This window comes from Lucilia cuprina, chromosome 4 (assembly GCF_022045245.1).
Source record: "Lucilia cuprina isolate Lc7/37 chromosome 4, ASM2204524v1, whole genome shotgun sequence".
Classification (NCBI taxonomy): Eukaryota; Metazoa; Arthropoda; class Insecta; order Diptera; family Calliphoridae; genus Lucilia; species Lucilia cuprina.
In genome coordinates, this window is record NC_060952.1 from 25,330,552 (window position 1) to 25,344,742 (window position 14,191).

At 28.9% G+C, this 14,191-nt stretch overlaps 1 protein-coding gene across 1 annotated transcript; it reads right to left on the minus strand.

Annotated features, from left to right (window-relative positions):
- Positions 1 to 7,124: 7,124 nt before the first annotated feature.
- Positions 7,125 to 7,730, minus strand: LOC111674606. Its single transcript, XM_023435266.2, has 2 exons — positions 7,574 to 7,730; positions 7,125 to 7,513 (listed from the first exon to the last, which is right to left on the minus strand). Exons 1-2 carry the CDS (start codon positions 7,584 to 7,586, stop codon positions 7,185 to 7,187), a joined length of 342 nt encoding a protein of 113 aa, XP_023291034.2. The 5' UTR covers positions 7,587 to 7,730; the 3' UTR covers positions 7,125 to 7,184.
- Positions 7,731 to 14,191: the final 6,461 nt, after the last annotated feature.

A 14,191-nucleotide genomic window follows, 5' to 3' on the forward strand; every position in this document is an offset into this window, starting at 1 on the left:
ATTCATAACTTTTCCCGATGTGAACCGATTTTGCCCATTTTCAATACCAAACAACTTAGGAAAACATAGAACATTTTGGCTGTATTTGGTTAAATTCTATTGCTTCGTTTTATCGTGAGCGTGTTTTACACAGACACAGACGGACACAGCTAAATCGACTCAGAATTTGATAAGGACCCAGAATATATATACTTTGTTGGGTCTCAGATGAATATTTCTTGGTTTTACATACGGAATGAAAAAGTTATATATACCTTCTATCACCACTGATGGTGGTGGAGGGTATAAAAAAATTGAAAGGCAAAACTTGCTTGTTTAACGTCCTAAAACGAAAATCACACTTATTTTCTTGGGGAAGTAACCATTGTTTTTCAAATCTAACATTTTTACTACTCATCGATAAAAGAAACAAAGTATTTCATACCACTTACTGATTCAACCTGAAATGTTCCACAAACATCGGAAGAATTACTACTAGTAGTAATTGTTACAATGGAAACATTTATACCTTTCTTCTTAAATTGTTGAATTTTCAAAGCATTATTATTCTTACCCTCGTTACCATTACCTTCGACACGCCTTTCTGATACAGCCTGCACCTTCTTCATTACGTATTCCAATGAAATTGAATTTTCCGGCTGACCCTCAATTAAAGTTACCAAGGCTGAATATGTTTTCGGTAAAACATTATAGCCACCATGTTTCTGTTATTGTTTTCCTCACCTCGATCCAACAACTGGGCACACATTGCATTCAAGCAAATCAAGTAATGTTGCATATTTATCTTCTTCAGACATACCTACGCATATTAGTTTTTGTCTTTATAAGATAATGCAAACTTGTTCTCAGCTATGGGCAAAAAAGTTTGATTTTTTCACCAACAGTATCAAATCTCCAATTTCAGTTTTTTTTTTTTTGAAACTTTCTTAAACAAATTTCAAAGTTTTTAGGAGATCTCATGTGGAATTGTAGACAGTAAATAAGGTTATTAAACGGTAAAAAATTATTAATCAATATTTCATACAGATTAGAAATACCTGGGATTTCAATTCGGAGGATTTCGGAAAAATTGCATTTATGGAATATGTAAGTATGTATTTACTGTAGTACATTTTAAAGTATTTTCGGGGTATATTAGTTCAGATGATATAAAATAAACAGGGGAAGTTTTATTAAAATCGGATATTCTTAACCCATAAACTGTGGAGTTCAAAGGTCAAATTTTGTAATATTTGGGGTTTTTTAGTGTACCATATCAAAATAATATTTATTAGTGGGCGATATTTATCAAAAATTACTGGAATTTATCGTAAATAGTCCAATATTAAAAAAATATAGTAAAAGAAAGCTAAATTAACCCTTTGAGACACTTGGGAACAATTTAACACCAAAAATACACTATCTATTTAAATAATGATCTATATAATTAGAGTAATAACAAATATAAAACAAAGAAAATATATATTAAGTATAAAAAATTATACTTTAACCCTTTTTGACTATGAAGTTAACTTGATGTGAACATTTTTAAAAGAAACATTTTGTTTTTGAAACTGATAATTTATGTAATTGTTTTTTTACAGCCGATTTTCAATCAAATATGTCTAAAATTTTTGTAATCAAAAAGGGTTAATTCATAAGCTTTTATTCTTAATATATAATTTTTTTGTATTATTTCTGTTCTCTTATAATATATAGGATTATTTAAATTTGTACCATGTATTTAAAAAGGGTTAACTTTACTTTGAAAACTGTTATTTTAAATACAAGACTTCATACTAAGAATTAAAGACATATTTATTAAACATGGCCAACAAATAAATAATATTTCGATATACTGAAAATTCACAAATTTTGCAAAATTTGACCTCTTAACTTCAAATTTTATGGGATAAGTATGTCCGATTTAAAAAAATGGAATATATATTTTATATTATCTGGTCTTAAATACTCTGAAAATACTTTATTTTAAATGTGCAACAGCAAAGAATTAATACGTATTTTCTAAAATTTTACAAGAAAATGCGATTTTTCCGAAATCCGCAGAGTTCAAATAGCAGGTACAGCTAAACTGTAAGAATTATTGATCTTATTTTTTCACCGTTTTATTCACTTATCTGTTGTCCATAAATGAGATTTTCTAAAAATTTTGAAATTAGTTTAACAAATTTTTAAAAAATTGAAATTGGAGATTTGAAACGGCCATTGAAAAAAATCAAACTTTTTTGACAATAGCTGACAACAAATTCGCGTTATCATATACGGACAAAAACTATTATTCGAGTAATTATATATATATTTTAAGTAAAAAAATGTTTTTTTTAGAATATATCTCAAAATTAATTAATTTTTTTTTGTCACATTTAGAATTTTTGAGCTGTGAGACACGTCAATAACCTGGGAAATTTACAATAACTTAAAAAATGTCCAACCAATTTTTGTGTTTTATATCTTTCTAAAATGTTTATTTTGTGCACATTACGATTCCTTTACAATAAAATTCAAAACTTATTACCAGGGAAACCGAAAACATGCTCTAAAATAAGTGTTTGAAGCGCTTTAAATATGCCGTAAAAAACTCAAAATATACTCTTAAAATTTAAAAAATATGCTCTAAAAATAAAATTTTTCATTATTTTTTAACATTGAAAAGCTCAAAAATACAGAAATTGTTATGAAATAGTAAATGTTTAGTGTCATATGTCATCCTACAAGATTTTTTATAATTGATTCATCTCATAGCTTGAAGAACTAGTTAAATAGAATTCCGTTTTACGTTCAGATAACCAATAAATAACATGAAACCATTTGGACCCCAAAAAACATATTTCAAACGACAAAGTTTGACACATTTCTACCAATTGTATTCATAGCTTCTAAACTGACATTTTAATCGGTGTTGTCATAAATTCCAATAATTAGTTTTTTAAACTATAAAAATTGATTGGTCTCATGAAATCAAAAGTAATAGGTTTTATGTCTGACTTAAAATGTAATACTTTATTGAACAAAAAAACTATAACATTGGTTTTCGTGAGAGTAATGCATTTTTTGCAGTTTTTAAGTTCTACAAACGAATTTTTTTTCAAAATTGTAAAATAGGCTGAAAAATTAAAAATAAAAAAATTAAATTTTATTTTTTTTTAAATAAAGTTTGGAAAATGTACAAAAACGAAAAAAAGCGAAAACATCAAAATATGCACTAAAAGAGTAAAATATGCTCTAAAAACTCGAAAATATGCCTTAAATATGCTAAAAAAGTCAAATCTTTCAAAATTATGCTCTTATATGTAAAATATGCAAAAATATGATTCGTCAGAGCTGAAATCGATGCCAAAATTCTTAAATTGGTCTGAAACGTATAAATATCTTATCAATGAGTCCATACGACGCACCACAAAAAACATGCATATTTTGCATTGCATATTTTGGTTTCCCTGCTTGTTACTAATTGGCAAAATTTGAGCAAAAACTGAAAAAATCTGTTTTCCCCCTTTAAATGCACTTGGAAACTTTAGAGCCGTTGTGGCACCTGTTAACGTTCTTCTATCAGCCTAATTTTTTGCATGACAAAGTTTTACAACCCATAAAACAATTACAGAAGGGGGCGGCCTGTCGAATAATTTTTTTTTACTTCGTACAAGGTTGGAGAACTCTAATGTACATATATATGTAAGTGACTAATCCAACTGATAAAACGGTAAGAGAAATTAAAGATTCGTCAGAGCTGAATATAGCACTCAAAATTGTTAATTTATTTAACTTTTATCGATAAGACATAAGTTGTTGAAATTACATTGACATCTCTGTCACGCATAATACAGATGATTTAAATTGAAATTCTTGTTGAATGACATTGACATTGCAAGGTGCGTGAGCTTCCAGTGTCCTTTAAAATATATTGAGTAGTTTTTGGAAGACATTAAATACGAGTTTTGTATAGAATGGTTATAAAATAAATTTAACATTTTTTCCTGAATAATCATCTATTGAGAATTCTTTCCAATTATATAAAAACCACCAAGCTTGTGAGTATGTTTGTTTTGTCAATAAGGAATTTTCTATTTCAAAATCTTTTCCTTCATTTTTGTTTGTTTGTTTGTTGCATTTAATCCCCAAACAATTGCATTGGTATTTTTTTTCTGTCATTCTCATTGTGTACTTATCACACACCAAATGTTCATATCACTTGACCTGTTTGTTGCTCTTCTTGCTCCTGCACATAAACTCTTGTCCTGTTTATTGTACACCAGTGTAATGTTCCTTGAATGGTTTTTTATTTGTTTTGCTTTTATACACCACTACTACTACTAACTCATACATTTTATTGTCTTTCTTCGTTCTTGTCGCTCGTTCTTTTTAGAGTTTTTTCTGGATTTCTTTTTTTCTATTGTTCGTTTGTCATCCTTTTTTTTAAATTACACATTTTCAATTGTATCCTTTTGACATTATTCAGAAATAAACTGAAACTATTGTATAGAAATACTAAACCCTCAAGTAAAGCGTTGTGAAAGAGTAAATTCTAAGAAAATATAGCTTACATCTTTGAAGGAAATGAAGCAAACTCATTTACAAAATGCCACAGAACACTTGTAATAAACTAAATTTAAAATTTATATGACATAAACCCAATAGTTTTATAAGAAGAAAATGTGACCCTTTTACTATGTGGTTTTTATCGAAGTAAAATTTGGTTCAATGGACTTTGCCAAATGTGACTCGTTTATGTTAAAATAATCCATAAATGACAATCGAAATGTCTTAGTTGTAGCCAACATCCCGAACTAAATATAGAAGTTGTTCAGTTCAGTGTTTGTATTTAAAGTTCAAGGGAACCTATCGTTAGAATAGCAACTTCGCATAATTTCTAAATTACAATTAAAATTACTCCAAACTGTGATCTAACAATCTTCACAAAAATTGCCTTAAGTTCGAGTTGAAAACTAATAAAATATTTTATTTTAAGTTAAACTATTCTTAGCTTCTATTATGTCCAATGTCCAAGAGTAACAAAAAAAAATGGAATTTCATTGTTATATTCGAGTATTGTGTAAAAAGGTAAACTGTAAAACAGCAGAAAATGTGGCACTATTGTTAATATTCCTTAGAGTATATTTTTAACTTCTTTGCCAAGTTATTCTAAAAATAATATAAAAAACTTTAAAGAAATTAACAAATTTCAAAACAATTTTTAAGGTAAAAGTTTCAATTGCTCACATTTATTTATCTGAAGTTTTACGAACAACCAAAGTTTAAACTTTTATCCTGATCGATTTAGAGATCAGTTAAACAATTTATTCAAAATAAAACAATTATGTTAGTATTGTCCTACACCTTTCATCCGTGCGTAATACCAAGAAATATTCATCTGAGACTCAACAAATTAAAAGTAATCACAGAACAAGTAGAAAAGTATATTCACCATGAGTATATTTATACCCTACACCACTTTAGTGGGGAGGGTATATTGGGTTTGTGCTGATGTTTGTAACATAAAAAAATATTTGTCCTATACCCACCTTAAAGTATACCAATCGGATTAGAATCATTTTCTGAAATTTGGCACACAGGACGAAGCCTATTGAAAATGGTTAAAATCGGTCCATTATTTCGACTAGCCCCATACAACCGTACCCCCAATATGGGGCCTTTTAGCTTATAATTAATTTAAATGATCTATTATGTTAACAAAAGTCGACAAAACTTAGTTTTATAGAACTTTAAATGACACTACCGATTTTTGTAATGATCGGGCTTCATTTGACCCTATCCTCCATACAAACTCCCCTTCAGAAAATGACTTAAAGGTCAAAATTCACTTACAAACACTAATAACACTTTCAAATTCTACATAAATAATATTGAAGAAGACTTAACTCCCCCTACCAACATTTTTAAGGATAGGGCCGTATTTTGACTCCCCTTTGAGACCTCTTAAAAGATCTCTTTTTTGCCAAAAAAATGTAAAAATATTCCGAAATAAAGTTAAAAAAAAACAAATAATCCCCATTTTTAACATACATACTGGCTGGTGTATGGTATCATATGGTCGGCTACGCCCGACTATACATTCATACTTGTTTTAAAATCTTTATTTTTCATAAAGAAACTTTTATGTTAAATTTTACCTTAATTCCAAAGTTTTCAAGCAATTTAATGACAAAAAACATAATTTTCTAAATGAGGCTTTATATAGAAATATAAGACAAACATGGGCCGATCCTCATTAAATTTTAGAAAAGGATATCTTTTTAAAAAAACATTTAGTTTTGTTAAGTTTCATTGTATGGGGACTAGGGTCAAGAGCCGATCATTACGAAAAGCTGCAGTGTCATTTATTCTTATATAAATCTTATTTGACGTAATTATGGCACAAAAAGCCCAAATCGGGAGATACGGTTGTATGGGGGCTAGGTGAAATAATGGACCAATTTCAAAAATTTTCTATAGGCATTGTATCTATATCAAAAACCATGCATGGTCTAAATTTCGTCAAATTATCTTGAAAATTGCGGCCTGTACCTTGCGCACAAGGTTTACGTGGACAGCCAGCCAGTCGGACAGACGGACGGACATGTATTAATCGACTCAAAAAATGATTCTGAATCGATTGGTATACTTTAAGGTGTGTTACAAACAATAGCATAAACGTATAATACCCCCTATAGTGGTGTAGGGTACACAAAAATACATTTAGGAAGAGAAATATAAGTGATCAGAGTTTTCGCTGGATTTTGTTCTCTTATATTTTCTAAGAAAAATGGACTTTTCACAGATTTGACTTGTTTTTTGTCATATCTGTTATACAAAATAACTGAAAAAAATTTTTTTACTCATTTACTACATTTTTGTACCCAGCGTTGCCCGGTGTTTCATAACATTATATCATTTCATCCAAATTTTAAGGAAATTGATGAAGAAATTCCTTATATTTTTTTGTCAACAATATTTAATGGAATATATTTTAGTTATATTTAAGTAATAAAAATAATTGGTATTTATGACCAAAAGTACTAATTTTCAGCCTTTTAAAATTAGTATCGAAGCACAAAAGTAGTTTTTCAACCTTTTGTCCCATTTTGGTCAAACTTTCGCAACTGGACTATGCTAATGCTATGCTAATTTTTTTTAAAGAAAATTTACTTGAAAATTTATTAAAAACAAAACAAAATCACAATAACAAACTATATTTTGTTATTTCCGACAATAAGAGATGATCCAGCTATACATTCCTGTTCAAAATCAGGACAACTAGGCGGCATGACTGGTTCTTCCCATCTCCAGACGGTATATGGCACACAGGATTTTATACTAGCCTGAAAGCCATATTGATTTGGACAACGTTCCGAAATAGCTTGATTATTTATGGCATAACAATGCCAATAACGTGATGAGTCGAAAAAATTTGGAAATGTCAAACCAACTTCACCAAGAGTCTTACATCCAGGTCTGCCATTAAAACTGGTGTTTTCAATGTCAGCATTGGCAAATGCCAAAAAGATGACTATAATTACTGTATAATAGAAAAAATATTAAAGCAATTTTTTTTATTTCAAATTTCCATAGAACTTACCTAAGTTTTTCATGATATTTGACGAGTGTACTGAATCTGATCAAGTTACAAAACTTATATGATGATTTTAATCATTCGTTTGATTGATTTATATACAATTTTATTCTTGCTGCGCTTCTTCAGCCATTTATATCAGTTGTTGATAAACGATAATCGATTTTTTTATCTATTTACTATCTTTAAAAAGTTAATCATGAACTTGAAAAATGTTAAAGAACTTTTATACATTTTCTTAGTTTTTATTTTTCTTACAATGTTATCTCCATCAATATCTTTTATGTAAAATATCGTAAATACGTACATACTTGCAATTGCTTAAGGAATTTTTATATCTTCACAAAACCTTAAATGGCCAATTTGTTGATAAGGGAATTCTGTTCTTTTTCTCTACTGATGGCTGCACTTGAATTCTGTTGCAATTCGAAGTTAATCAATTTGTATTGATTGTTAATATTTTACTCTACTTTAGGTTTATAGGGTTCCTTGATGGTTATTTTCTTGGTAAAATTATTTACTTCAATATATACTTAGCAACAACGAGCATATGTCGATCGGTACAGATCGATAATTGAGTAAAAAGATTCCAGAATGTTGGGTTTTTTTCAAAGTATGTACTTACTTATGTAGAAGTGATGTGAATCTTTAGAATTTTTTATAACCTTAATTTAGAAAATATAATCTTTACTTATGACCCACTATAGAGTATATTCAATTCTTTTTATTCGATTCATTTATTTTTGTTCTCCTATCTTAAGCATTTATAAAGTGGTATTTCCAATCAACAATAAAGAAAAAAAATATATAAAAAACCTAAAGAGAAATCAACAAAATGCTAACAAATTGGTTGCAACTTCAATTTGTTCTGTGTTTAACGAAGGAATGAGTGTGTAATCAAAAAAACTGTTTAAAGAAGATACCGGAAGTAAATTATCAGTGTAGAATCTACTTAATGTTTGTTTCCTTCGTATTTCTTTATTTGTCTTTATCAAGGTCAAAGGTGTAATTTAAAGGGGAATTTTTAGTATTATTTTATCAGACATCTTAAATTCAATATATGTACAATGTATATTGTACATACTAAAGTAAATATTTAAAAATACTAAAAACTTATATATGATTTTCAACAAGTTTTTTTTTAATATTTGTTCATCATCTAGATAATCTTAAAATCAATGTTGAGATAATAGAAATAAAAAAATTTATTTAATAGGAATTGTGTAAAAAAGGTATGGAAAATGTTGAACATTTTTTTTCCATGAAAGCAGGAAGAAGTAAATAATGACTTTAATATCAAATGTTCTCAACTTAACTAAGGAGTGAGATCGAAAAATTCTTAACATACATATATGTTTATAAAAAAGAAACCACTAAACTTACAGCTTTATTGTTTTTTTATTTGATTCAAATTATTATTACAATTTACAAAAAAAAAAAATTTATAGTTTTAATCACTAGTGATGAAATTATGAACCCTTTTCGGAAACCCTTCCATTAACGTTTTTATAGCGCTTTCTGTCACTTTGCTCGAACATGTAGTCCATCTCCGTTTAAAATCTACCACGCTTTTGGACACCTTTTTTGTACTCTTCAATTCTCTTTTAATAAGAGCCCAATATCTCTCCACTGGCCTTAGCTCCGGGCAGTTTGGAGGATTTGCCTCTCTTGGTACAAATACCACATTATTGTTCTTGTACCACTCAAGGGCTTGTTTACCATAGTGACAGGATGCCAAGTCAGGCCAAAAATAAGTGGACACATTATGAAGTCTTATGAATGGAAGCAGCCTTTTTTGTAAACATTCCTTGATGTAAATTTCGATATTTATAGAGCCCGTTGTAACAAATGATTGGCTTCTTTTGCCGCAACTGCATATTGCTTGCCATACCAAGAACTTTCTGGAAATTTTGTCTGCTTTTGGGTCCTAAACTTTTCTTCAACATTCCCTCGAGCATCAGAAACATAAAACTTTTGACCTGGAAGTTGCGAAAAATCTGCCAGAACATACGTTTCGTCATCCATTATGCAGGAAGAATATTTTTTTTATAAAACTTGACTTCAATTTCCGTGCTCTGTTTTTGGCCTCTAAATTTTTAGCAGCGTTCCTGTCAGGAACTTTTTGAGCCTTGTATGTTTTTAAACCTGCATTAGCTTTAACTTTTCGTACCAAATAGTCCGAGCACTGAGCTAACCGAGCTGCTTTCCTACCGGATGTGTTGGGAGCTCTTTTGAAAATGCGTTCTATTTTTTGGCTTTAGAAACATCATGTGGACCATTCCTTCTACCTGAACCAGGTTTTCTATCAACTGACAAGTTCTCCCGGTACTGTTTAATAACATTGGAAACAGTTTGACGGCAGACCTTTGTATGCTTGGCCAACTTTTTGTAAGACCAAGTTGGGTTTAGTTGAAAATATTTAATAATTTCAGTACGCACTTTTTTCTGGTCACTCATTTTAATCAGATTAACAAAAAAATTAATATAATTGACATTACACATAATAACTGACATGTTTTTCAAAGGTAACTTGATCAAAAATCAAATAATACTTTGGTTGAAAAATGTAATGAAAAACGTTTGTTAAGAATTTTTCGATCTCACTCCTTATTCTAGTTTAGTGTGTAATCAATTTGAATTCTAGTTCAGTTCTAGTTCAGTTCTACACAATTTTCAACAGTAATTCAGAAAAATTCGATTGTAAATGAGATTTTTCATTTGAAATTTAGAAAATTCTAATTCAAAATCGAATTTACATTTTCATTTATCATTTAGAAAATATCAATTGAAATTGAGATATCAGAAAAGAACAGTTTAAAATGAGATTTTTTATTTGAAATTCGGAATACAACAATTGAATTTGAAATTCAAAAAAATTAAATTAAAGATGAGATTTTTTATTTGAAATTTAGAAAAAGTCAATTAAAAATAAAATTTCTCATATAAAATCCAGAAAATTATATTCAATTGGAATTTTATGAATTTCAAATGAAAAATCTCATTTTCAACCGTTGTATTCCGAATTTCAAATAAAAAAATCTTATTTTCAATTGATATTTTTTCTAGTTCTAGTTCAGTTCTAGTTCAGTTCTAGTTCTAGTTCAGTTCTAGTTCAGTTCTAGTTCAGTTCTAGTTCTAGTTCAGTTCTAGTTCAGTTCTAGTTCAGTTCTAGTTCAGTTCTAGTTCAGTTCTAGTTCAGTTCTAGTTCAGTTCTAGTTCAGTTCTAGTTCAGTTCTAGTTCAGTTCTAGTTCAGTTCTAGTTCAGTTCTAGTTCAGTTCTAGTTCAGTTCTAGTTCAGTTCTAGTTCAGTTCTAGTTCAGTTCTAGTTCAGTTCTAGTTCAGTTCTAGTTCAGTTCTAGTTCAGTTCTAGTTCAGTTCTAGTTCAGTTCTAGTTCAGTTCTAGTTCAGTTCTAGTTCAGTTCTAGTTCAGTTCTAGTTCAGTTCTAGTTCAGTTCTAGCTCAGTTCTAGCTCAGTTCTAGCTCAGTTCTAGTTCAGTTCTAGTTCAGTTCTAGCTCAGTTCTAGTTCAGTTCTAGTTCAGTTCTAGTTCAGTTCTAGTTCAGTTCTAGTTCAGTTCTAGTTCAGTTCTAGTTCAGTTCTAGTTCAGTTCTAGTTCAGTTCTAGTTCAGTTCTAGTTCAGTTCTAGTTCAGTTCTAGTTCAGTTCTAGTTCAGTTCTAGTTCAGTTCTAGTTCAGTTCTAGTTCAGTTCTAGTTCAGTTCTAGTTCAGTTCTAGTTCAGTTCTAGTTCAGTTCTAGTTCAGTTCTAGTTCAGTTCTAGTTCAGTTCTAGTTCAGTTCTAGTTCAGTTCTAGTTCAGTTCTAGTTCAGTTCTAGTTCAGTTCTAGTTCAGTTCTAGTTCAGTTCTAGTTCAGTTCTAGTTCAGTTCTAGTTCAGTTCTAGTTCAGTTCTAGTTCAGTTCTAGTTCAGTTCTAGTTCAGTTCTAGTTCAGTTCTAGTTCAGTTCTAGTTCAGTTCTAGTTCAGTTCTAGTTCAGTTCTAGTTCAGTTCTAGTTCAGTTCTAGTTCAGTTCTAGTTCTAGTTCAGTTCTAGTTCTATACCATTCAGAAGAAATAACCAAACCAACACCAAGTAAAGCAACAAATGATTTCATTATAGGAATGTTGATTCTGACTGGCATAGAAATTCATAATTTGCATGATATTTAAAGAAAATCTGTTGTAGGCAATCTGTGGTTCTTAATATTATATTATAATATTACTTGCATGTCGTAGGTCGTTATAGACTTGACAGGTGTTCTGATAAGATTATTTTTACAATTATTTATTATTTATAATATCTATGTTTTTTTACTTTCATAAATCTTTAAAATTTTAAATTATGTATACTTAACTTACTCACTCCCTTGTAACCCATAGCTTATATTATTTTTGTTTAGAAATCCAAATGAATTTGCCCCTTTTTTCCTGGAATTGAAATTCTAATCTTTAGTATTGCAGTTGTTTACATGGAAACTTTTCAATGTAAATATTTTTCTTTACATTTTTCTAAATATTGTAAAATTTTACTATGTATGTAGTACTTTTCTTTTTGTTAAATTTAATTTATTTTACAATTTATTTGTTTATTTATTTAGTTGCTTTGAGTAGATGATTTTCTTTAAGAAATAAACAAGTTGTTTTTATTTTTGGTTGAAATTTATTCGTAAAATAGCTTTAAGAAGGTTAAAGATGGTGGAAATAATGTATTAATTTTATAATATTATAGAAGTTTACCAATAGGATCGAAATGTCTTTTTAGTTAATTTAATTACATCCGTCATTGAAAATTACTTTAATTTTTTTTGGATGTATTTTTCCCCTCAAAATTTTAACACAAATTTTAGTATCTAACTGAAATTATCAGAGAAATTAATTATTTGTATTATGTTTAAATACCGTTTATTCAGAAAGTATTTTTAAGCAAAACAAATTATAAATTCTTGATTGACATGGTCGACTTAAAGATACCCTAGACAACCGTCTTATGAGAATCTAAAATTCAATCATAAATTGCTAAGTAGAGGCAAAATCTTTAAAGCGCTACATATGAATAAACGACCGATCAGTAATTAACTATGTTGCTTAAGCGTGTTCACATTCGCTTAGTAACACCTGTGAAGCAACATTGAAAAATTTTTAACAGTTTTAAAATCATCTAATTTTTGTATATTTCTAATTGTATACGCGAAGAATCATAACATGTGTAAGCTGTAGCAACTGCTCTCTGCCTTACAAATCTGCTTTTAAGGAAGCAAAATTTTTTGCTCTGCTGAAAAGAGCTGCTTGAACATTTCCTACCCAAAGGAAACGTTGCTTTCCAAACTTTAATTATGTCCACTCAACAGTTTCTTCTAGATATCGCAGGTTAAGTTATTGCAACTTTATCATCATTCAGTTGGAGGCTTCACCAATGTCTTCTGTAAGAAATGACATTCATAAGGACATGAAAAAGTTGTAGGTTTGTAGTTGTGGTCCTCATGATACCAACCATCAGTTAACCATAGTTCATATTTTGTAATACATTTTTGGACTTGAAGCTGAAGAACCTATTGTAAAATGGTTATAAGGTGTGTTTCAGAATTATAAGAACACTTTTTATTATAATATTTTTCTTTAAAATATTTAATAAATTTTATAAATTATTTTGGAAACATGATCATCTTTGAACGTGCTTTTCATCGATGTGCAATTTATCTCCATTTCTTTCGTAATTTCTAATATTTTTCAAATAACAAGTTTGTCTGTGTTTCAAAATTATAAATATATAATCTTTTTTAATTATTTTTAATTACTTATTTCTAAAATTGTCCTCCACACTGTTATTTTAGGCACTGAAACGCCAATATGAGCTTTTATATTTATTAAACTCAAAGTTGAATTGTTCTTTTTGCGTATATTATGGGGTATTGGGTATTTCTCGCTGGGAAAGAGTTTTTTGACATGCTGATCACTTGGTTTGTGCTTAATTATCACGATAAATAAAAAAGAAAATAACAACATTCTCAATCCTATCCAATTTCTGAGCAATTTGCCTAAATTTCAAAAGTTGGTCTTTTATGGCCGAAATTTTACCTTTTGCAGGGTCAGAATGAAAAAAAATCTACATGGTACATCAAAGACATAATTTTTTTCTTTATTTTAGGACCAATTATATCCAAGTTTTTTGACCTACTAAGTTGCATAATTGGTTTTTATTGATTTGGTTTTATAATTATGCAACATTAAAATAACGGAAAACTTCCAGAAATGCAACAACAATAATCTCAAAATTATTTTTTTGTATATGTTTAAATAGTAAATGCAAAAATGTATTATTTGTACAATTTTTTTGTAGATCCATTCAATACTTGAAGAGAAATTTGAAAAATATATTTGTTCTTATAATTTTGAAACACACCTTATAGAGACATTGGTTTTTTGGGTGCTTAATATCATCACAAACCACTACCTTATGTCCAATAGTAGCGCCTTTTATGTTAATATTATTATCTTTTCCAAAACAATAGATAATACTAACTGTAAACTTTTGCGTAAATATTGTTAATTCCAATATCAAATGAAGCCTACAAAACCGTATAAAAGCGCTATAGGAATTAATCTAAATTCAGTTATATTTAATATTTAAATA